At 36.1% G+C, this 24,298-nt stretch overlaps 1 protein-coding gene across 5 annotated transcripts in view; it reads left to right on the top strand.

Annotated features, from left to right (window-relative positions):
• The first annotated feature begins 318 nt into the window (after positions 1–318).
• GEMIN2 (gem nuclear organelle associated protein 2) overlaps positions 319–24,298 on the top strand; it is a 26,959-nt gene continuing 2,979 nt past the window's right edge. The window contains exons 1-10 of one of the 5 annotated variants that reach the window (XM_073800535.1): positions 323–485; positions 890–974; positions 2,357–2,446; positions 2,716–2,775; positions 5,414–5,527; positions 7,206–7,250; positions 8,404–8,472; positions 11,554–11,664; positions 13,388–13,446; positions 17,005–17,047. In XM_073800535.1, coding sequence (XP_073656636.1) covers positions 349–485; positions 890–974; positions 2,357–2,446; positions 2,716–2,775; positions 5,414–5,527; positions 7,206–7,250; positions 8,404–8,472; positions 11,554–11,664; positions 13,388–13,446; positions 17,005–17,026 — 792 coding nt within the window. In that variant the 5' untranslated portion in view covers positions 323–348 and the 3' untranslated portion in view covers positions 17,027–17,047. Of the gene's footprint in view, positions 486–889; positions 975–2,356; positions 2,447–2,715; positions 2,776–5,413; positions 5,528–7,205; positions 7,251–8,403; positions 8,473–11,553; positions 11,665–13,387; positions 13,447–17,004; positions 17,048–19,384; positions 19,806–24,298 lie in introns of those variants that run through there. The other 4 variants (XM_019923989.3, XM_073800534.1, XM_073800533.1 and 1 more) reach the window with 4 other exon arrangements.

Genomic DNA, 24,298 nt, shown 5'->3' with positions numbered 1-24,298 from the left:
AGAGCTCAATAAATGATAATCACAGTAACGTGGTCGTTAATTTAAAAAACATTTAAAGTTCCCTCACTACTAGGGATGCATAAAAGTTAATAACCCTCAGTCTTAGAAGAGTATAGAGCGTAATACCCAGAAAAACTTCCGAACTACTTTTACTAGGAACCAGCCTCGCAGTCTTCATTACTCCACCGGAGCCTTAACCTTACCACAATCAGCAGGTTCGCTCATGCGCAGTTACGCCCCCAAGCCCAGCCTCTTGCTCAACTCCGCGCCAAAGGTGACAACATGTGCGCCTGCGCTGTGACCCAGACCTGGCGCATGCGCTGGGTGGGACAGACCGCATTGAAAACTATGGCGTGGGTACCGGCGGAGTCTGCAGTGGAAGAGTTGATGCCCCGGCTGTTGCCAGTGGAGCCCTGCGACTTGACAGACAGTTTTGATCCCAACGTACCTCCGAGAACTCCCCAAGAATACCTAAGGCGGGTCCAGTGAGTGATTTGACCCTGTGCGGGTGGGCTGGTTGTCCTTCCGCCCTTGGGCACAGCGCCCAGTGCCCCGCTCGACCCTTAAGTGTGATAAAGCCCCACCTCTGTTCCCGTCCCCCATCCACTGTCGGAACAACATTCCTTGATTACATCTTTGCGTGAGCGAGTTTCTATGAGCTTAATTTTGTTAAACCTGATTACTTGTGACAATATAGGTGCTCTTAGATTTCTTCCACATAAGAAATTTTGCTTTCAGTCAATATAATTTCAGAAATACATTGTTTAGTACCTCGATTGCAATTCTGAACTTTTTTTCTGATTTTATAATGAACCATAGAAGTGGATCGCTTGCTTTACTATACATGAGCAATAGTAATCACGTTTTTGTACTTATTTCTTATTTGTAGGATCGAAGCAGCTCACTGTCCGGATGTTGTGGTAGCTCAAATTGACCCAAAGAAGTTGAAAAGGAAGCAAAGTGTGAATGTTTCTGTGAGTTTTATTACCCGTCAGAGGATTTTTTTTCCCTCCCACAAATTAAAAGACCAAGGCTCTCCTACAGTGTCAGACAGTATCAGTTACGATGTAGGTAAGATTTGACTACTCCGTACTAAGTTGTACTTTTCCCCCCAAATGGACAGCTGGCATTTACTGCCTCCAGAGAGGCTTTTAGTAACCCTGGCATTCGTGGAGATTTGCTCATAATACTTCAGGAACATGATCCAATCCTAAAGGAGTCTTTCAATAGGTTACTTATGCTATCCTTTATTTTTAAGGTACCTTTTTCCAGTTCATAATTATTATCAGGCTGATCTTTAGTGTAGTTTGCATGTTTTGGATTGGACTGGGTTTTGTTTTTTAAAAACAGAAACCCAAATATCACACTTTTCTACCTACTTGCCCACTGTGAACCTTTTCATTCATTTATTTATCCAACACATATTTTACTAAACAACAATATTGTGCCAGGCACTAGGAATACAACAGAGGATGAGACAGAAAATGTCCCTACCCTTGTAGAGTTTACATTCTCCTGAGGAAGACAGTAAAAAAAAAAAAAAATTAATTACATACTGTGACCATTGTTGTGAAAAAAAGTAACATATAATGACCAATAAGTAACTAGGAGAACTACTTTAGATAGAGTAGCCACAGAAGGTCTGTTTTAGGAGGTGCTATTTAACCAAAGGTAGGAGAGCAGCAGTTTTTAAATTGTGATAATTCCTTTTTCTTTTATGTTCTAAGTAATTCCTTTATCTGATGTTTATGATCAGGAGATTTAAATTCAGGCACTGTAACGTTTCATATAATTCCTTTTCAGAAGTTTTTAGTTGATGGAAGATGATATCTTGTATACCTGGCTTTTAAAAAGTGACCACATTAAGTTTTATTTCAAGGCAGTATGTGATCAGTTGTGACCTCTGTGCTGTTTTGGAAGGTAGAAGTAGCCCTTATAAAGTCAAGCATCTGAAATTATTTGAGTACTTTCTGCTCATACCAAAATTCTTTATTTGGTTTATATCTCTCTTTGTTTCAAACTGTTTTGCTATTATATTCAGTAGAAAGGTAGGACTAGATTATATCTTCGAGTCTCATGTCATGTGGATTTCTTAGAAACTCCAACTATAAACCATTCCAGATTGCTTTTACTAAAGTGACTATATAAGAGTCTTTTCCTAATGTTTTAAACTCAGACATAAATAGTAAAGTGAGTTGCCTCCTTTTTTACATCTGCAAAAAATACTGTCTTTCTTGTATCGTCTTATTTGCTTTATTATTCACTTTTCATCTTGATTCTGCTTTTACTTTGCAGAGGTATGAGATTCTAGTTATAACACTAACATTGATTCTAACATTTATGAACTGATCTCTAGCTTTCAGGATGCCAACCTGCTCCTGAAGGATATTCCCCCACTCTTCAGTGGCAACAGCAGCAAGTGGCACAGTTTTCAACTGTTCGGCAGGTAGGTGTACTTTAATCCTTTAATCAAATTAAACCCCTCCCTCCCTCGGACTTACTTCTGTTCTTAGACTGTAGTTGGAAAAATTGGGGTTTCTAGTGTATAAAGATAAGAATATTCATGAATGAATTACCAAATTATTATAATCATTAGACATAATACAGTTGAACATATTTTCCAAGTTTTAGAATTGTTAGAACGTTGTGCAGCAATTGCTTTCTTTTGAGTTATCCATTCTTTGAAGATCATTTGTCTACCTTATCTTCCTTTAGAGTGTGAACAGACATAGAAGTCACTGGAAATCACAGCAGTTGGATAGTAATGTGACCATGGTATGTAAGTTTCTCTGTTTAGATTGTACAGTGTATAACTAATATAGTCCATATTTACTTCCAGTTCTTAAAGATTCACTTGTTTAATCCATGTTATTTTCATTCTCTCCCATCTATCATAGTAACTAACAGTTGCATTATCTTAATAGCCTGAAAAGGATAGAGTCAGTAATGCAAGTTATTTTTATGACAGTTTTAAGCTGCATCTTGAGAGACTTTGGATTGGTCTTTACAAGTTTTTAAAGGTTCTTCTAGACATTTGCTTTTTAGGAAATTGAATGCATTTTCAGTATTTACAAAAAGATTGAATAAAGGCTTATTGGATTTTCCTCATGAGGTAATGGTGCCAGTATCAGTGAGTGACATTTTAGTAAAGCTGGTCATGCTTACTGGAAAGTAGTATTTCTTACTTTATCATCCTAGATATAATTTTAAGCTTTTTAGTAAATATCCTATATGTGGACTACTGGATAAAAAAGGGTGTTGGGGAAGAGGTGGATACATTGTTCCAGGACAATCCTTTTTTGTGTGTGTGTGTGTGTGTTACGCGGGCCTCTCATTGTTGTGGCCTCTCCCGTTGCGGAGCACAGGCTCCAGACGCGCAGGCCCAGCGGCCATGGCTCACGGGCCCAGCCACTCTGCGGCATGTGGGATCTTCCCGGACCGGGGCACGAACCCGTGTCCCCTGCATCGGCAGGTGGACTCTGAACCACTGCACCACCAGGGAAGCCCCAGGACAGTCCTTTTAACCTTTTAGGGAGTCTTATAGTTTTCCTGAGAATCAAATGAAAGGTATTTATTTTCAGAGGGAAAAAATGTACCTATGCATACAGTTTTGCTCACAGTTTCAGGTGGTTCATAGATTTCAGATTTTAGAAGCTTCTTCTAGGCAGTGCTTCCTGACATCTTTTACGCGATGACACATTGGGATAAATGGAGGAGGCTGCTCCCATAGCCTAAACTACCAGCTGAAAGCTAAGAGATTCAGTGTAACCTCTCTATATGCTTCTGTATACCAGTTGGAAGCTCTGCTCTAGGAAAAGTGTGGTAGACACTAACATCACTTGCCCAAGATCATTTAACTCATAAAGGTATAACTGAGATTCAGACTGAACTTTGTCTGACTCTAAAGCCTTTCACTGTGCTGTGAGGCCTCCTAGTAAGAAGAGAGAGAAGGCAGTAGGTAGGTAGATAATATTTTTTCTTGCTCAGTCTAAGGACTTTTGGGTACATACTTACTAATGCAAAAAGAAGCTCATTAGTAACATTATGACAAAATAATTTTGTCAAGAAAGAAATGACTGAACATAATTGATTCAATAAATGAAGATCATCCATCAAAACAGTAGACTATTACACAGCAATAACATATATTCATCATGGCAGATGTAAACATTATGTAAATAATAAAATGAATTTTTAAAGCATGCTCTGATAGCAACTATGTAAATATGAACATTGATTGATCAATTGATCCAATCATTTATTAAGCACCCACAACATTTAATAATTAGGATTTTCAATGCTACCTGAAGCAGAAACAGTCTCTGACCAGTGGAGTAATGGGAAAAGATGAATTGTTCCAGGACAATGGGTTTTTATGTTTTAGGGGTCTCATATTCATTCTGAGAATCTAATGAAAGCGGTTTATCCTCGGGGTGGGGGAAAAACTGCACATATATGTAAAATAATTTGCAAGGTGATGTGCCCAGATAAACCTATTGTTCTGTTAACTGAATCACTTTGCTGTACACCTGACACTAACACAATATTGTAAATTAACTATACTTAAATAAATAAATAAATAAATTTTTTAGGAAAAAGAATTTTTAATTGTTCTGTTAAGATAGCCATATTGAACTGAATGGTCCTACTTTTTTTCATCTGACAATGTAGAATAAATCTACTCCTTCTTTAATTGGACAGCCCTTTCAGTATGTGGGGTATGTAATCATGTCTCCTTCCATGGGATGAACATCCTTCATTCTTATAAGCATTCTTAGTGTATTTTTTTTCCATACCAATTTCCATCTTTATCACCCTCCTTTGAACACATTCTTGCTTGTCAGTGTTCATTAAAGTATGATCCAAACTAAACATGTCCCATCTATGGTGTGACCACTTGGGTGCTGTATTGGTTTGCTAGGGCTGCCATAACAAAACACCACAGACTGGGTGGCTTAACAAACAGTAATTTATTTTCTCACTGCTTTGTGGGCTAGATGTCTAAGATCAAGGTGTCAGTGGGTCTCTCTCAAGGCCTCTCTCTTTGGCTTGCAGGTGGCCGTCTCCTTGCTGTGCCCTCACGTGGTCTTCTGTATGCACGCCCATCCCTGATGTCTCTGTGTCCAGACTTCGTCTTCTTACAGGGATGCTGGCCAGATTGGCTTCGGACCCACCCTAACCACCTCATTTTAACTTAATCTCTGCTATAAAGGCCCAGTCTCCTAATAATCCCATTCTGGAGGTTAGGGCTTCAACATACAGATTTTGGGGGCACACGGTTCACTCCATAACAGGCACTATATCTTTGTGTTGAGGTGGTGGGAATATGGAGGAATCCTCACTTCTTTTTTCACTACTCAGTATAAAAAATATATACATAGGAGTAAGTAAGTTCTTTTTTCTTTTCTTTTAGCCAAAATCTGAAGATGAAGAAGGCTGGAAAAAATTTTGTCTGGGTGAGAGGTTATATGCTGAAGGGGCTGTTGGACCAGCTGCAAGTGAAAGTCCTGGAATCGATTATGTACAAGTAGGTGATAATGTGGCTAAACAAACAGAAAAAGGTCATAATTTTGGTTCATGATTTAGTATAAAGACTCAGCAAACTACAACCTGGGGCAAATCGAGTCTGCAGATTTTTTTTCTATAGTCATGAGCTAAACATAAAAACATAATGGTTTTTATGTTTTTAAAAGGTTGTTAAAAATAAATAAATAAATAATATGTGACTGAGACAGTGTGTACCCTACAAAGCCTAAAATACTTACTTTCTGGCTCTCTGCAGAAAATATTTGCCAGTATTTTCTCTCAGTTTATTGTATTTTTGACTTAAAAATTGGCAGCCTAGTTTCTAAAACAATGCATGTTTTAGCTGTTTAATAATTTTGTGAGTTAGGATTCTTTTTTTTAATGATTAAACGTGGGTCAAACAATGAGTTATGAGTAGTCAGGGAAACAAAGGAAAACATATGACACAATTAGGTATTTTAAAATGCTTAGTAAATTGCATATTCTGGAGGTAAAATGCTGAGGGTATATTTAAATTTCACATGGCTTTATTTTAATCATAAATTATGTGGCCAGCTGCTTCTTGTCCTTCAGGATTCACCTGCCCTCAAGTTTGCAGATGTTCTTATGGAACCCACTGCACACATCTGCATTACTGGTAACTCCCTATACTATGTTGTTCTGTTCTGTTGAGTAGGTATTTATTGTTTTCTATGTGGTGCTACATTGTGTTTTTCCCATTTAAAATTAGTTTATCCTGCAAATGTAAAACCTCCAAAAATCACTAAAAAAGACCAAGACCCCAGTTAAAAAAAAAAAAGGCAATGGATATAAAGAGACATCTCACAAGAAGGAAATACAAATTGTTCTTATATGAGAAGATTCCCAAACTCACTTATAATAAAAATATTGCTTGTAACTCCACTGAGCTGGCATTTTTCAGATAACATACTGGTAAAGAAAGTTTGACACACTGTGTTAATAAGGGCTGGGAAAACGAGCCCTCTTACACATGGTGGTGGGAGTGTAAACAGATTCAGATCTCTGAGGGAGCTAATTTAACACTATTTCTTATACAACATATGTTCTTTTGTATAATATCCTTAACATATGTTACATTTCAAAATGTTTCAATTTTACAAAGAATTAATATATATTTATTTAGTTTGTTATTACAAAATACATACAAGTGAAATATATACCACATGAAAGAACCATTTAAGGACACAAGAGTTTAATGCATGTCCTCTTAAGTTTCTCACAGGTCAGTACTGTTTTCATAATCAAGGCTCCCAACATTAAACTCCAAAGTACTTTTTAATTGAAGCAGATTAGGTTTGAAAGAACTCATTCAAGTGCCCTTAATTCCTGAAAATGTTAGCTTTAGCTAAAGATTTTAAAAGTGTGTACAACATATTAATATCATAGTATCATTTTTTCAATTTCATGCTTTAACATCCTAATTACTAAAATCATTATTTTAAAATTTACATATTCAAATATCAAGACATTATTTTCTTGGGCATTACCAACATAATAGTTCATGGAATGTTTTATTGTAATGGACAATGAAAGAATTTACTTTTATCTATTTTTTGTTTTTAAAAAACAGTGTGTTGAGAAATTCACCAGTTTGAAAAAAATGTACCCCCTGCCTCCATAATACCATTTAGTAAATTTCAGTCTCATTTTTCTTTCAGATTGGTTTTCCTCCCTTGCTTAGTATTGTTAGCAGAATGAATCAGGTAAAATCTAATAAGAATTTATGCATTCTTTTGTTTGCAATGTTTGTTAAGGTATTTGAATACATTTACTGAATATATACAGTATGCAAGACCCTGTCCTAAACTCTTTAACAGTTCTTATTTAATCCTCACTACAACCCTATATGGGAAATTATTATTAATATCCTTTTTTAAATAGAGGAGGAAACAAAATTGGAGATTAAGTTACTTGCAGTTGGTTTTTCAGCAAGTTTTAATGGCAACACTAGAATTCAATCCCAGGTTGATCTAATTTCAGAACTCATGCTCTTGATCATGGTGCTAAACTATTCACATGTATACATTTCAGTTATAAGTCTTAGATTCTGGGATTTGAAATAAATACTAAGGTTAGATTGCTATTTCTAGTTGCAGATGTCCTACACACTTCATTAAGAATGAAATTTGAATTTCTTGGATCAAAAGGGGAGAAATATGGATTTTGGTTCTTCAGTCTTTCAGAACTAGGAACTCTGTTATCCATTTAAAGAGCAAATAAAAACTTTGATTGTTTTGCATTCACATAACATTGGGTACCCTTGGAAGATAAGTCATACTCTGTTGTAAATCACATACTGGCTGACAGTTTTACCTACTTGATCATTTACACTAAGGTACTGTAGTAGTTATACTAAATTTGTTGAGAGTGATTTTTGTAAGTGTCCATCTATATTTGCATAAGCCCATGAATATTTTCAACAGTTTGATAATTCTATCTATATAGCTTAAAACTGATCTTTCTCTAGCTAACTTTGTCTTTAGAGTTGTACTCTGCTTTAATGAAAATAAGCTGAAGGTATTTATGCAAAGGTTTTTTTTTAAGAGTATGTGGAATTTTTTTTTAAGTAGTTCCGAACTAAATTAGTAGTTACAAACTAAATCCTAGGATTTAAACCAAGGTATTGATAATTGAAAGTATATAAGAATATTTGTCTACAAAGCCTCTTCTCACTGAGTGTGCCATCTAATCAAATTACTAAATAGAGTCACAGGTTTCTCTGGAAGCCTAAAGAATGAGGCCATTTTAAACATAAGAGTTGCTTTCTAACTGAACTTAATGAAACTCAGGTTGAACTTGTTAGTGTTGTATTACTAATGCTGTTCTTTCATCTCTTCCCCCCGCCCTCCTTTTTAGGCAACAGTAACTAGCGTCTTGGAATATCTGAGTAATTGGTTTGGAGAAAGAGACTTTACTCCAGAATTGGTAGTACTGCATCTTTTTCTTTTCATAATGCAGACAAAATTTATATACTTATATATAAGATATGGCTTTACATTATTTATATATATGTCATATATATACAACTATATGTGTAATGCAAGCAATGGTTGTTTGCAGTAAAATAAGGAAATTACACTAGAATGTAAATCAACATACTACTTCATTCATTGAGATAGTCTTGCATTGGGGAAAAAAAGTCAACTAAATAGTTGATTTATATCCTGGGAGAAGCTGCTTATCTTGTCACAGATCAGTAACAAACAGACTGGCCAGTCTGCAGACCCCATTTCAAATAGCACTGACCTAAAGAACTTTGAAATGCATTTTCTAAAATGGCTTTGAAATCCAGTTCACAAAAGCATATCAGAAATACCAGTAATGGCAAATATATGTGCCAGGCATTGTTCTAAGGATTTTATATATAATAACTCCTTGAATCCTTTGATAACCTATGAGCTGTTATGTCCATTTTACAGATGAGGAAACTGGAGCACATGGGAATTCAGTAACTTGCTTGAGGTCACACCGATTATAACTGGCAGAACTGAGACTCATGCCCTGGCAGTCAGGCTATACTCTCAACAACTGTGCTGTATTACCCCTCTATTTTATTGCTTTACACTCACAGCTTACTTTTCACCTTCAAAATTGGGTAAATTTGGTAGACATTATATAAATGAATTACCCACTTAATCCTCTAATAAGAAATTTTATTATCCTTTGGAGTTATAATTTAAAAAACAAATATTTTTCACAATTGAGGATATTTGCAAAAGAGTGTATCTGAGGCTCCAAAACTTCCTGTCAAAATAGATGATATAATCTTTGCCCTCTAGAAGCTTATAGTCTGCTGGGAGAGACAGATAAAGCAACATTACAGTACAGTGTATAAGTTTCCCAGGCTGCTATTCAGCCAGGTGGCTTAGATAAGTCTCTTCCATAAGTGTAATGATTATATTCTTTATCACTGGATTTTCATTTTTTATTTTTATATTTTCATTCTTTTAAATCTCTACCATATAACATGTAATTTTGAAGGGGAAAAAAATCCATGCTTAAATCACTGTTTCGATTGAGTGGTCAGACATGTCTTTTACATAGTTGTTACTAATGTATATATTCTGGTTTTTTAGCTCACATTTCACATATATATTTCTATATGATAATGTAATTCACATAATTGCCGTTGTCTAAATGTCCGTGGTTTACTTTGATTCTCATTATTGACCATTTGGATTCTTCCTTATATTTTACAATCATGACTAAATTATAAACATTTGTACTGATTTTCTTTTTTATTATTTCTCAGGATATTTCTAGAATAGAATTATTGGATCAAGGTTTTGTAAGCTTTTGTTACATCCTGCTTGCTTTACAGAAGAATTGAACCCGTATATAATGACATCAGCAATGGATTCTTAAATTTCTCTTCCCTACAACCCTACTTTAAGTTGAACCTTATGATATTGCCCTTTTTGTAGGTTAAAAACATTTGATTTTCAACAATTCCATATGGTTCAAGCTATCACTTTATAATTTGTTTTGGTTTTTCAAATTTAGTAAATATATAGTAGTACTTCAAAGTAAATATAATTTATGTTTCTTTCGTTATCAGTGACGGAAAACTTTTTCCATGGGTTTATATATTAGCTACATCTTCAATAGATAACTTGGTTCATATTCTTAGGCTACTTTTTCATTGGAATCTAGATATTGAGCTTTAAATTCTATATCAGTTCTTCCTGTCTGATAGCGGCAACCTTTTAGCAGTATTGTTTATCTGACGTATTTTCCTTCTCTTCCTTTAGTCTTTATTTTTTTAACTCTATTGTAAGATTTTTGGAACTTTTTTTTTTAGCTTTTAAAGATTACCCACTCAAGAGGTGATAATTTTGGCTTTTCCTGTTGATTTAATGAAAATGTATTACCGAACAGTGTGGCTATATTTGCCAAAGGAACCATTAAAGTGTTTCTGAACCAGTGATAGCTGATATACTAAATTTTAACCTGATTAATCCTTTGAGTTTTATTTTGAGTAACCTGTCTTTTAAATCAACAGTGTTCAATTCCTCTTAAGTAACCATACCATTAGAACTCTAGTACTGAGAATACCAATGTTTAAAAAAAAACCTTGTGTCACAGGAAGTTTGCTTATCATAAACTAGCAAAAAGAAAAAGGGACCTTTTAATTATTTCTTGGGATTACTTGTCTAATATTTTTTGAGAAATACCACCTTATTTTGCCAACTAAGTGTGATGTTATTAAAGAAGGTTTTCAGCTATTTAGTTTTGCTTTTATTTTTTAGTATTGTCACAGTGTGCTCACTGACTTTGAGAAAAGGAATCTTTCAGTATAGATACATCTTAGACAATCAGTAGAGATTTAAGCACCTTCTAAGTGTAGAGGCCATTTGAATACCTGAATGCCAGCTTTATATTGTAAATTTATCCCAGAAAGTTTAAGTCAAGTTTAAATGTATACCAGCTTTTTTCGTGTAGAAGAGAGTCCCACTCACTCTTTATGAAAGAAACCTGGATGTGAATCTTTTTTTTTAATGTTATTTTTTTTATTATTAATTTTTATTGGAGTATCGTTGCTTTACAATATTGTGTTAGTTTTTTGGATTTCCTTCCCATTTACGTCACCACAGAGCATTGAGTAGAGTTCCCTGTGCTATACAGTAGGTTCTCATTATCTGTTTTATACATAGTATCAATAGTATATATATATATATATATATATATATATATATATGTCAATCCCAATCTTCCAATTTATCCCACCCACCCCCAGATGTGAATCTTTTTGTTTAAGAAAAAGTCTTATTGATTTAGGGTTGCTTGAGGAGCTAACTTAGTGTGTTACACAAATTGCTATTTAAACTTTGTTCTAATATTCTTCAGGTTTCCCCTAAAGTGATGTGTTGCTCAGAATAAACTCAGTCATATATACTGCTGGTGGAAACATAATTTGATATGACCTTTCTGAGGTACAATTCAGTGATTATAAGTTAAATTTATGGTGCAGTTTGCTTACTTATTACTTTTTAAAATTCTATATAGGGAAGATGGCTTTATGCTTTATTGGCTTGTCTTGAAAAACCTTTATTACCGGAGGCTCATTCACTGATTCGGCAGCTTGCAAGAAGGTGCTCTGAAGTGAGGCTTTTAGTGGTAAGTTCAAACTTAATATTTCAAATCAGAAGCACTCACCGATTTATGTGGTGGTAAAGAACGATTTCAATGAAACAGGAAAACATGGAATATTTGATTAGTCAGGATTAGATTTAGTTACATAATAGAAGAGTCCAAAATAACAGTAGCTTAAATAAAATGTAAGTGCTTTTCTCAGACAAAGGGAGTCTGAAGGTAGGCAGGTTAGATCTAAGGTGGCAGCGACCCAGGCCTTTGAGTTCTGCCACATGTGGCTTCCATCCTCAAGCTCACCTCATAATCCAGGATGGCTGCTGGAGCTTCAGCCATTTTATTTCACTATAGGAAGCTGGAAAGAAGAGCAGAAGGTCATCCCCTCCAAAGAGCCTTCCCAGAGGTTCTACAAACACATCTGGCCAAAATAGCTCATTGGCCAGAATTTAGTCACATGGCCATAAAGAACTATGGGAAATGTTTACTTTAGTTGGGTGACAGTGTGCCCAGCTAAAAATGAGATTCATTTGCTAAATAATAAGGGGAGTCAAGAAGCCAGAGTGGTCAACTAACAGTCTGGCATAATAATTGTTTTGAATTTCTCCAATCAGACCCTTCCTCTAACTCATACCTGCAGCATTACAATATAAACTAATTTGATGCCAGACTAAGTTCACTTTTGATTTTTTTTATTCCTCTTTACTCCTCCACAAAATGTATACTTGTTCTTCATTGACTACTCCAAAATATTTTCATTAAATATCCATGATATGGCACAAACTAACTTATATAGCCTGTACTCTGAGCAAAATGTACTTGTCACTCATTAAATATTCCATAAGCTGTGTTCCTAGACTTTATTCCCTCTCCAGAAATGCCTTTTCACTCTCTTCTAATCTGCATCTATATACCATTTACTTTTCACAGTCTGGCTCATATCCTGTCACTTTCTGTGATACTTTCCCTAATCCTCACAATTAAAAATAATCTCTTCAGTGATCTGTTTTTCCAGTATGCTTTGTATCTTTTTTATGACACTTAACACATTTTTCCTTTAATTAAAGCTGATATGGATATTTCCTCTTCTGTGCTATCAGCAGGAAGTATGTCTTATTCATATTGTTAAGTTCTTGGCACATAAAGGAATTGAATATGCTGACATCATTGAAGTGTGTCCCAAGTTTGAATAATGTATGACATGTCTGTTATAACATTACTCAGTGAGTTATTGTGACTATTCCTTGAAATGTATAAAAATAAATTTCATACTCTGTAAGACTACCTTCCATGTGTCTTAGGTCTGTCATTTTAACAGATATTTAAAGTGAACTTTATAAAATGTATAGTTCACGAACTACTTCCATCGTAATTGAGAACTCTGATCTGGAATATTTTCTTTGAAGTATTTTTATATAATTTTTTTCCCTTCGTGCCCAGTTAGGACACAGGGTTTTTTTGCTCCTTTACTTGGAACCAGGAAGAGGATCTCTCCCAAGTTATCCTCCTTAGAGACCTCAACTCTTATTTCTTTTCGGGACCTATTCAGGACCTTTCTTTAAAGGATGATCTTAGATGTTTCCCAAGGAATCATTAACTCTATAGTTTCTCCTTTTTCTTTGACATTTTCTATTTCCCTGTGATTATTTCTATCCTGTAATAAAATGCTCATGTTTTCCATCTTGAAACTTGTTTCAAAAATATTAAGGGATAACAGACTACATTTTAAACTTTTTCTCTTTCTTTTTTTTAGGACAGCAAAGATGATGAGAGGGTTCCTGCTTTGAATTTGTTAATCTGCTTGGTTAGCAGGTAAGTAATCCTTGGCTTCTTGCTTTATGATAGCATTATTAATGGTGGTAGAGAGTATTGTTTCCATTTTACAATGAGGAAGTTGAGGTATAAGGAAACAGTATTGTGTTATCACAATTCCCTTTATTTCTAGTTTTTTTCTATAAATAATGCTGCTGAAGATCCTTGTACATACAGCTCTATATTTTCCAAAGGATAAATTCCTAGAAATAAGTTAAAGGGCTTGCATGTACTTCTTTTTTTTTTTTTTTTAATTTTTATTTATTTATTTATTTTTGGCTGTGTTGGGTCGTCATTGCTGCGCAAGGGCTTTCTCTAGTTGCGGCAAGGGGGGGCTACTCTTTGTTGTGGAGCGTGGGCTCTAGGCGCACGGGCTTCAGTAGTTGTGGCACACGGGCTCAGTTGTTGTCGCTTGCGGGCTCTAGAGCGCAGGCTCAGTAGTTGTGGCACATGGGCCTAGTTGCTCCACCGCATGTGGGATCCTCCAAGACCAGAGCTCGAACCCGTGTGCCCTGCATTGGCAGGCAGATTTTTAACCACTGTGCCACCAGGGAAGTCCCAAGGGCTTGCATGTACTTCTAAAACTGATATATTTATTGCCAGTTTGCCTTCCAGAAAGATCATACCACTCTGTTCCCACTAGGTGTCAATGAGAGTGCCCGTTTCCTATTCAGCACTGGGCGTTTTCAGTTGATATAAATATTTCCATTCTGATAATAAAAAGATACAAATTATTTTTATTTGCTTTTGTATGATTATCAGTAAGGGTAGAATATGTTTGATTGCAGTTTTTTTTAATTGCTACTGTCCTTTGTTCATTTTCAGTCAGGGCATGTTTTTATTTAGTATACATTTGATTTTATTGCTTACATTAAAATTTCACCTGGAATTTATTTGAAAATGTCTTCATATTCTAAATTCTTGTGTGTGTGTGTGTATATATACACACACATATTTATTTTAGGTCTCTTTCTGGACTTCATATTTTTCTTCATTGGTCAGTGTTTTTATTCCAATGCCAATAACTTTTCAAAGCTTTATAGTATTTTTAATATTGGGAGGGTAAGTAATCCTGTGTTCATTTTTCCCTGCCCCAGACAAGATACTTTTTTTAGAGTGTACACACATTCAGCATGTAATTTCTTTATCTACAGTAATTATGCTAATGATGATAAATAACACTTACTTGGCAATTTGTGCCAGGCATTTTTCTTAGTGCTTCAAAATAGGAACTTATTTAATCTTTAGAAGGTAGGTACTATTATCAGTTTACAGATGAGGAAACCATGACAGAGGGAGGTTAAATTACTTTCTTACCATCACAGAACTAGTAAATGGCAGAGCTAAGATCCAAACTCCAGAACTAAGCCCTTAACTATGCTGATCACAAACAAAATTAATACCTACCTCACCTGAGGTAGGTATAATTTACTATTATACTTAGTAAATACTTACTCTCATTTAGTAAGGATTAAATGAGAGGATACAGTGTTGCCCTAGGCGCAAATATACTGTATCTCTAAGTCTTAAAACAACTCAGGGTTTTTTTTCCTTTACAGACGAGGACACCAGTTCATAAAGATTAAGTATTGATAATTGATGGTTCAGTAAGCTAGTACTTAATGGAACCAGAAACTTAAATATATCATCTGACTGATATTTTATAATATGCAATTATGAGAGAAGAAATGTCCAAGTGTATTGGGTCATGATTTTTTTTTTTTTTTCCCTCAGAAAGTTAGGTAAAAATGGAAAAAAGTTCTAGGACAGGAAAGTTCTAGGACAAAGTTCTAGGACAGTTCTATAGACTTTACTTAGGAAAACTTATAGAAGGTTATAGCAAGCTTGGAAAAAAGATAACATAGGCCTCGACTCTTTGCAGTAACAGCTTCAATGTAAGTATCTGTCATTGTTATGACAGAAAACCCAAGAGGGTTTTTTATTGTTGGTTTTGTTTGTTTGGGTATCTTTAAGGCAAGAACTGCTAATTCATAGAAATACCTCGTTACATGAGTGGGATCCCATTCAAAAAGGATCCAGTAACTGTTAGCTGCCTTAATTGTTTTACCAATGGTAATTATTTTTTAAAGCTTCTTATTATGGAGTTGTTTAAACCATAAAAATGTTGTAGAATAAACCCCCAAGATAAATCCATAACCCAGCTTCAACTGTTTTGTGATTGTATTTTAAACAAATCTCGGACATGTCATTTCTCCTGTTTTAGTGTATCTAACTGATAAGGGCTTTTAAAACACATGACTGTAGTATTTGTATCACAAATTTATTGAATAACTAATAAATTTCAGAATAACTCCATAGTATCGTCTGATGTCCAGTTCATGTTTCATGTTCCCTAATTGTCCCAGGAATGTCTTTTTACATTCGAATTGTTCAAATCAGGATCCAAGTGCGATGCACTCATTACATTTGTCTAATATGTCTCTTAAGTATCCCCATCAACCTCTTGGGTTTTTCTTGCCATTTTCTTGTTGAAGAAACCAGGTCCTTTGACTTGTAAAATTTCCCACATTTTCATTTTGACAGCTAACTTCATGATGGTATTTAATGGTTCATCTATCCTCCATACTGGTAGGTAGGTCTAGAGGCTTGATTATATGTAATGTGTATGTTTGTTTGTTCGACAAGACTGTATGTGTGCTATCGTGTCACATCAGGAAGCATATAATGTCTAGTTGTCCCACTTTTAGTGGTGATAAAGTTGACCATCGCATTCAGGTAAAGGGATATTGCAGTCAATATTCTTTTTGATGCTCAAATTTTTCCATCTTTGGACAGTGGGAGCCCCTCAGATCAATTCCTATGCTTTTTGTTATATAACCTTAGTGGTCTTTTTTATTTTACGGCTTTCTTCCTTTCTAGTATGCCAAAATGACTCAGATGTATCTTGGACACTTGGCTCCAGATCTGGAATCAGTCTTTTCTTTTCTCCTGGGAGTGCTGTTTCCTGTTTTAAAGTAGAAAATGATGTCTAGAGTCCACAATTTGGACATTAGGGAAGCTAGTTGTTATTCGTTTGGTCATTGCATTTAGACCTTTTCACTGAACAGAGCTAGGAAGTTATGTAGTTTTTAGAAAGAGAAAAATAAAATCATGAGTTCAAATTAATATTTCAGTTCTAAGTTAAGACTACTTGATTTTTTTTTTTTGCGGTACGCAGGCCTCTCAGTGTTGGCAGGCGGACTCTGAACCACTGCACCACCAGGGAAGCCCGACTACTTGATTTTTATTTAATGTTTTATTTCTGTTCTTCTGTGCTCAAAATTCTGGTTTCTAATAATATTAACATAATTTTTGGCTTTATCCTGTAATATTCACATAATAGTTTCAGAATAATACTAACAATATTACTGATAATAAAACTATTGAAATCAGTTTAAGAATTCTTTTTTTCTTGGTTGCTTTACAATGTTGTGTTAGTTTCTATTGTACAGCAAAGTGAATCGGCTATATGTATGTATGTATATATATATATAATATATATATATATATATATATATATATATCTCCCCTCTTTTTTTGGATTTCCTTTCCATTTAGGTCACCACAGAGCACTGAGTAGAGTCCCCTGTGCTATACAGTAGGTTCTCATTAGTTATCTATTTTATACATAGTATCAATAGTGTATATATATGAATCCCAATCTCCCAGTTCATCCCACCCCACTTTCCCCCTTGGTATCCATACGTTTGTTCTCTACGTCTGTGTCTCTATTTCTGCTTTGTAAATAAGATCATCTATACCAATTTTTTCAGATTCCACATATATGCATCAATATATGATATTTGTTTTTCTGACTTCACTCTGTACATTTAAAAAATTCTTTGCAGTTCTCTTTGTCACTGGTATGTCTCACTAGGGATATCAGAACATCATGTTTAAGATCACTTGAAATTATTCTCCTCTGTGTGGTTATGCCACCAACCTAGTATAGGAGAAGGTTCATTTGGTCATTTTCTGTTTTTATTTAATCTTTTATAATTTCATAAAATATTTACATTGTTCCAAAGTTAAAATTATAATTCAAGGTACATTTTGGAGCATTTTAGAATCCACCTTTATCCTCTGTAGCGTCTTTTCTCCCTTTTGTAGTTATCCATTTTATTGTTAATTTTTGATTTATCCTTCCATTCACTGTTCTTTGAAAAAATATAAGCAAATATATATAAATATATCTGCATTTCTGCACATGCTTACAAAACATAACATACTAAGCATTCCATTCTGTACCTTGTTTCTTCACTTAATAGATCCTGGAAATCACATGGTAGCAGTGCAGATATTTCCCTCATTTTTTTTTTTTTTATGAAAGCCTCATAGTCTTCCACTGTGTAGATGTATCGTAGTTCATTCAGTCAGTCCATTTATTGATGAATATTTGGGTTGTTTGTGATCTTTTGCTATTACAAGTAGTGCTGCAGTTAATATTTTTAAGTATACATTAAATTTTTTTTAATTGGAGTATAGTTGATTTACAATGTTGTGTTAGTTTCTGGTGTACAACAGCATGATTCAGTTATCCATATATATATTCTTCTTCAGATTTTTTCCCCTCTAGTTTATTACAGGATATTGAATATAGTTCACAGTGCTATACAGTAGGACTTTGTTTATCTATTTTGTATATAGTAGTTGGTATCTGCTAATCCCAAACTCCTAGTTTATTCTCCCCCGCCTTTCCTCTTTGGTAGCTATGTTTGTTTTCTATATTTGTGAGTCTGTTTCTGTTTTGTAAATAAGTTCATTTGTGTCATTTTTTTATTTTTATAATTAATTAATTAATTATTTTTGGCTGTGTTGGGTCTTCATTGCTGTGCACGGGCTTTTCTCTAGTTGCGGCGAGCGGGGACTACTCTTCGTTGCGGTGCGCAGGCTTCTCATTGCAGTGGCTTCTCTTGTTGCAGAGCACGGGCTGTAGGTGCATGGGCTTCAGTAGTTGTGGCTCATGGGCTCTAGAGCACAGGCTCAGTAGCTGTGGCGCATGGGCTTAGTTGCTCTGCGTCATGTGGGATCTTCCCGGACCAGGGCTCAAACCCGTGTCCCCTGCATTGGCAGATGGATTCTTAACCACTGCGCCACCAGGGAAGCCCTGTATCATTTTTTAGATTCCACATATAAGTGATATAATATGGTATTTGTCTTTCTCTGTCTGACTTCACCTAGTATGATGATCTCTAGGTACATCCATGTTGCTGCGAATGGCAATATTTCATTCTTTTTTATGGCTAATATTCCATTTGTGTGTGTGTGTGTGTGTGTGTGTGTGTGTGTGTGTGTGTGTGTGTGTGTGTGTGTACACGACATCTTCTTTATCCATTCATCTGTTGATGGACATTTAGCTTGCTTCCATGTGTTGGTTATTGTAAATAGTGCTGCTATGAACACTGGGGTATGTGTATCTTTTCAAATTAGAGTTTTCTCTGGATATGTGCCCAGGAGCAGGATTGCTAGATCATATGGTAATTCTATTTTTAGTTTTTTAAGAAACCTCCATACTGTTTTCCGTAGTGGCTGCTCCAATTTACATTCCCACCAACACTGAAGGAGGGTTCCCTTTTCTCCACACCCTCTCCAGCATTTGTTATTTGTAGACTTTTTTGATGATGGTTATTCTGATCGGTGTGAGGTGATACCACATTGTAGTTGTGATTTGCATTTCTCTAATAATTAACAATGTTGAGCATCTCTTCATGTGTCTTGGCCATCAGTATGTATTCTTTGGAGAAATGTCTATATAGGTTTTCTGCTCATTTTTTGATTGGGTTGTTTGTTTTTTTGTTATTGACTTGTATGAGCTGTTCATATGTTTTGGAAATTAAACCCTTGTTGGTCGTATCATTTGCAAATATTTTCTCCCAGTCCATAGGTTTTTTGTTTTGCTTATCGTTTCCTTTGCTGTGTAAATTCTTTTTTTCACCAGGTACTTTGACCAACGTGACTTAGCTGATGAGCCATCCTGATAATAGCTGATCTCTCAGGGATAGAAGATATTTGTAATGAAGGCAGCCCAAGTCTGAGGAAGTGCAATGCCAGTTCAAGTACAGATTGCATCACATCTTCAGCACTATGTGAAGCGTCTTCATCTTAACCTGTGCAACTCAAGTTGATATTCAGAAGATAGATTGTGTTGGTATGAGTATCTGAGGTATCTTTGAAAGATGTTACCCAGTTTTTGCTGAACAGTTTAAATAGTTTTCTGTAATCACATGCTTTTAAAACAAATCGAATGATTTATTGGTGAAGCATCCTGCACAGAAACTGTATGACGAAATTGTACAGAGGTCGTTGGTGCTGTTTCATTGTTTATTCACATATACACATATAAAATTTTATTGAAAATGTGTTTTGGTTACTAAATTTTGTTTGACTATTTAATAAAACAAAAGACAATGGATAAATGTCCTTAGTATTAGAATTAAGATAATCTAGATTATATGGCACGTGTATTCATAGTCAGCAACAAAATTAGTCTAACATTTTCCCTTTAAGCTCTATACTTTTATTTTTAAATGCTTTCTTTTTTTTTTTATAAATTTTTTGTTTATTTTTGGCTGCGTTGGGTCTTCATTGCTGCGCGTGGGCTTTCTCTAGTTGCGGCGAGTGGGAGCTGCTCTTCATTGTGGTGCGCAGGCTTCTCATTGCAGTGGCTTCTTCTGTTGTGGAGCACAGGCTCTAGGCGCACAGGCTTCAGTAGTTGTGGCTCGCGGGTTCTAGAGCGTGGGCTAAGTAGTTGTGGCGCATGGGCTTAGTTGCTCCACTGTATGTGGGATCTTCCCGGACCAGGGCTTGAACCCGTGTCCCCTGCATAGGCAGGCGGATTCTTAACCACTGCACCACCAGGGAAGCCCCTAAATGTTTTCTTGTATAAACAAAACTTTTTCTTTACAAGTAATTTTCAGTAGTACCCTAAAAGGTTGACTGTTTTAATTTTCCTGTCACATCTTTTATTCATATCACTTACAATTTATCTATTCCTTTCTTTTTTTTTTTTTTGGCTGCGTTGGGTTTTCATTGTTGCGTGCAGGCTTTCTCTAGTTGCGGCGAGCAGGGGCTACTCTTCGCTGTGGTGCCCAGGCTTCTCATTGCAATGGCTTCTCTTGTTGCGGAGCACGGGCTCTAGATGCACGGCTTCAGTAGTTGCGGCACACAGGCTCAGTAGTTGAGGCACGTGGGCCCTAGAGTGCGCAGGCTTTAGTAGTTGCGGCATGTGGGCTCAGTAGTTGCAGCGCACGGGCTGTGGGTGAGCGTGCTTCAGTAGTTGTGGACCGCAGGCTCTAGAGCACAGGCTTAGTAGTTGTGGCACATGGGCTTAGTTGCTCCGTGGCATGTGGGATCTTTCCGGTTCAGGGATCAAGCCCGTGTCTCCTACATTGACAAGTGGATTCCTAACCACTGCGCCACCAGGGAGGTCCCAATTTACCTATTTCTATATCAGGTAGGAATGTTTCCTACTTTAAGCAACAGAAGATCCAAGTAGCAATGATTTTTCAAATAGGGATTTATTTTTCTCTCATAACAAGAAGTCTAGAGGAGCTGGCGTTGGTTCAGTGACTCCACGATACCAAGGTCTCTGAAGGTCTTTTAGCTTTTCCCTCATGGTAAGATGGCCACTGCAGTGCAGAGCAATGTGTCTGTATTCAAGACAGGAAAAGGGGGGAAGGAGGCAGAGCCTTCCACATCTTTTCCTTTTCTCATAAAAGCAAAACCTTCTCCAGATATCCACAGTCGATCTGTGTTCACCTGTTGGCCATGAGTGTATAAAATTATTACCTCTAGCCCCAAGAAAAGTGGGGAAATGAAATTGTAAGCTTTTCCAGTCTTTCTAATGGGAGATGGAAAAGGAAAAGGGGGTTGGGAATAACTTGATCAGGCAACCAATAGTTTTTCTGCTATTTATGAAAGGAACAGATGTAATTTTATATTTGAATCTTTTCTACTATTATGTCTTCAAAAAGCTGATTTTTAAATGGTAGCCTAGTAGTCTAAGCTGTATTTTACCATAATTTAAACATTCTCTCATTGTTGGATATCTAATCTGTTTTCAGTGTTAATTCAATATAGAAAACACTACCGTGAATACCTGTACGTACATAACTCTTTCCTTACTTTGACCGTAAGTTCCCAGGAGTTGGGTTGCAAGTCATGAGTCTATCAGTTAATATTGCATTTGAAACTTGACTGAAGTGAGGTTTTAAAAATTAGGGATTTATTTTTGTTTCTCATAAACTGATTCTGGTTTGAGAAATTCAGGGCTCGTGCAGCAGGTGTCCAATATCTTAAATATCCTAGGCTGCATCCAGATTTCTCCTTCATCAATGTTAGTGTATAGCTTTCATCTTTTTAGTCATGATCTGGTTGCTTTATCTCTTACTTCGAATCTACGTTCCAGGGAGGATAAAAAGGTACCACCACTTCTTGTTGTCCTAACAGGGGAGAAAAGTGTTACAAGAAACCCTCAACTTATATTTCATTTACCAGAGTTATGACATTTTCTACTTATAAAGAAAGCTGGAAAATGTAATTTTTTATGTGAGCACTCCTACCAAAGATGGTTCTGTTAGAAAACAGGGGAGAGGGGCTATTGGGTAGGCAGCCAGCAGTGTCTACCATAAAGAGTTTAGATCTCCAACCAATACCACAAGTAGCCTTGTTATAGCCTCATATTCTTTGCTGATTTGATCTTTAGGGGGTGGGGCTAGGGACTGATTTAATAAAGGTTAAGTGTCAATTTTTTTTAACTTATGTATAACTCTTCCATAGCTAGTGGCTGAGCATGTTCACTACTCACACAGAAGAATTAACATTCCTGAGGACTAGAAACATAAAAAAGAAGGCAATTTTGCATGTACAGAAGACCAGTGGTATAAGAAATTATTTGAATGCAGAAACATCTCTATTTTCCAGCAAGCTGTAGAATCTAATATTTAACTGAGAACTTATTTTTCTAGTAACTCAACTTGGCATAAGGATATTTTTCAGGAATGTAGAAACAAATAAAAGATATTAGAAACCACTAATGTAATCGTAAATATGCAGACTACCAATATATCAGTAGCTATCTGTAGCTTTAGGGTTTATCGAGCCTTTCACAATTAAAAGTATCTTCTGATTTTAATGAGAAATTGAAGAGGAAAATCTTTCCAGCTCTTATCACAGGTAGAAAACTTTAAGTTCATTGAGAAATTACACATTTTAAATACAGAATTTAGAGGTAGTTATTTTGAAAATAATAGCTACCAAATGGTAGTTTAATCAGGTCTGTGCGAGCGTGGACCAAGTAAATTAGATTGCACCTGTATTTGTTTTCATGTAAAAGATTCATTACTCCTTTTTGGCAAGAGGACATTACGCATTTATTAACTTGCAGTAATACTTTTATTAAAGTTGTATTCATTTCTCCTTTTTAAAATAAGATTATTTCATCTGTGTCTCTTAGCAGAATAAGCCAGTTAGAGGCCAAATTAGATGAAAAGTGGTTCAGGTTATCAGTTTTGCCACCTGGGGACAAAGATATAAAAACATGTTAGAAATTATTGAGAAAGATCAAGTTGACCTGTGTCCATTTTAAGATGATATTTTCTTATACATATTACCAAATTCCCACCAGATTTTTAAAAATAATGTTTCCTAAATAATATGCCTTAGAATATTTATTTATGTGAACTTTAGTGTTTCTTGAAACCAATGGTGCTTTAATCAAATACTAAACAAAATTAAGCTGATTGATTTTTCAGAACTTGTAACATGCCATTCATGTGCATTAAATAAAGTTGACAAAAGAGGATGAATAAAATGTATCTGATCACAGTACTCATTTTTCAAAGAGCACTTTGAAAAACTTTAGTAGGTTCTATCCAGTTTCTTTTTTTTTTTTTTTTTTGGCGGTACGCGGGCCTCTCACTGCCGTGGCCTGTCCCATTGCGGAGCACAGGCTCCGGACGCGCAGGCTCAGCGGCCATGGCTCATGGGCCCAGCCGCTCCACGGCATGTGGGATCCTCCTGGACCAGGGCACGAACCCATGTCCCCTGCATCGGCAGGCGGACTCTCAACCACTGCGCCACCAGGGAAGCCCCAGTTTCTTTCTTAACTTTGCTGACCCCAAAATCTGTGCCAATCCCAGTTTCTGTAATCAGTTTGGTGCTTACCCAGGCCTGAGTTGAACTCCCATCCTACAGCTATATTCTAGTAGGACTCGGAAAACAATTCACCATGTAACCTTGGCTCTAGGATTTTGTTTCCCTTTAGTCACTGTATGTTGGGTTCTGCTGTGGACTAAATATTTGTGTCCCCCCAAAATGCATATGTTCATATTCTAACCCTCGAGGTGATAGTATTAGGAGGCAGAGCCTTTGGGAAGTGATTATTCGGTCATGAGGGCAGAGCCCTCCTGCCTTTGTAAAGAGACCTCAGAGAGTTAGCTAGTTCAGTTCTGCGAAGTGAGGACACAGTCAAAAGACATCTGGCTGTGAACCAAGAAGCAGGCCCTCACCAGACAACAAATCTACAGGCGCCTTGATCTTGGACTTCCCAGCCTCCAGAACTGTGAGAAATACATTTCTGTGTTTCATAAACTGACCAATCTGTGGTATTCTGTTATAGCAGCCCAAATGGACCAAGGCAGGTTCTGATGACATCTCGAGGCTTAAATTCCCTTAATGAGGTTTGACTGGTAAACACAGGGGATTGAACGATGTCATTATGGTTAGCATAGGCCACTGACTAAATAGTTTATAAATGCTGTCCTCATAGTTTGTCATTCGTACAGTGTAGTTTTTACTTTTGAAACATACATCTGCTCTTCAACACAAGTTTACTATTCACTTAGGGCTGTTA

Source organism: Tursiops truncatus, chromosome 2 (genome assembly GCF_011762595.2).
Source record: "Tursiops truncatus isolate mTurTru1 chromosome 2, mTurTru1.mat.Y, whole genome shotgun sequence".
Classification (NCBI taxonomy): Eukaryota; Metazoa; Chordata; class Mammalia; order Artiodactyla; family Delphinidae; genus Tursiops; species Tursiops truncatus.
Note: the sequence above shows the minus strand (reverse complement) of the source record. Positions and strands in the feature narration are given on the sequence as shown.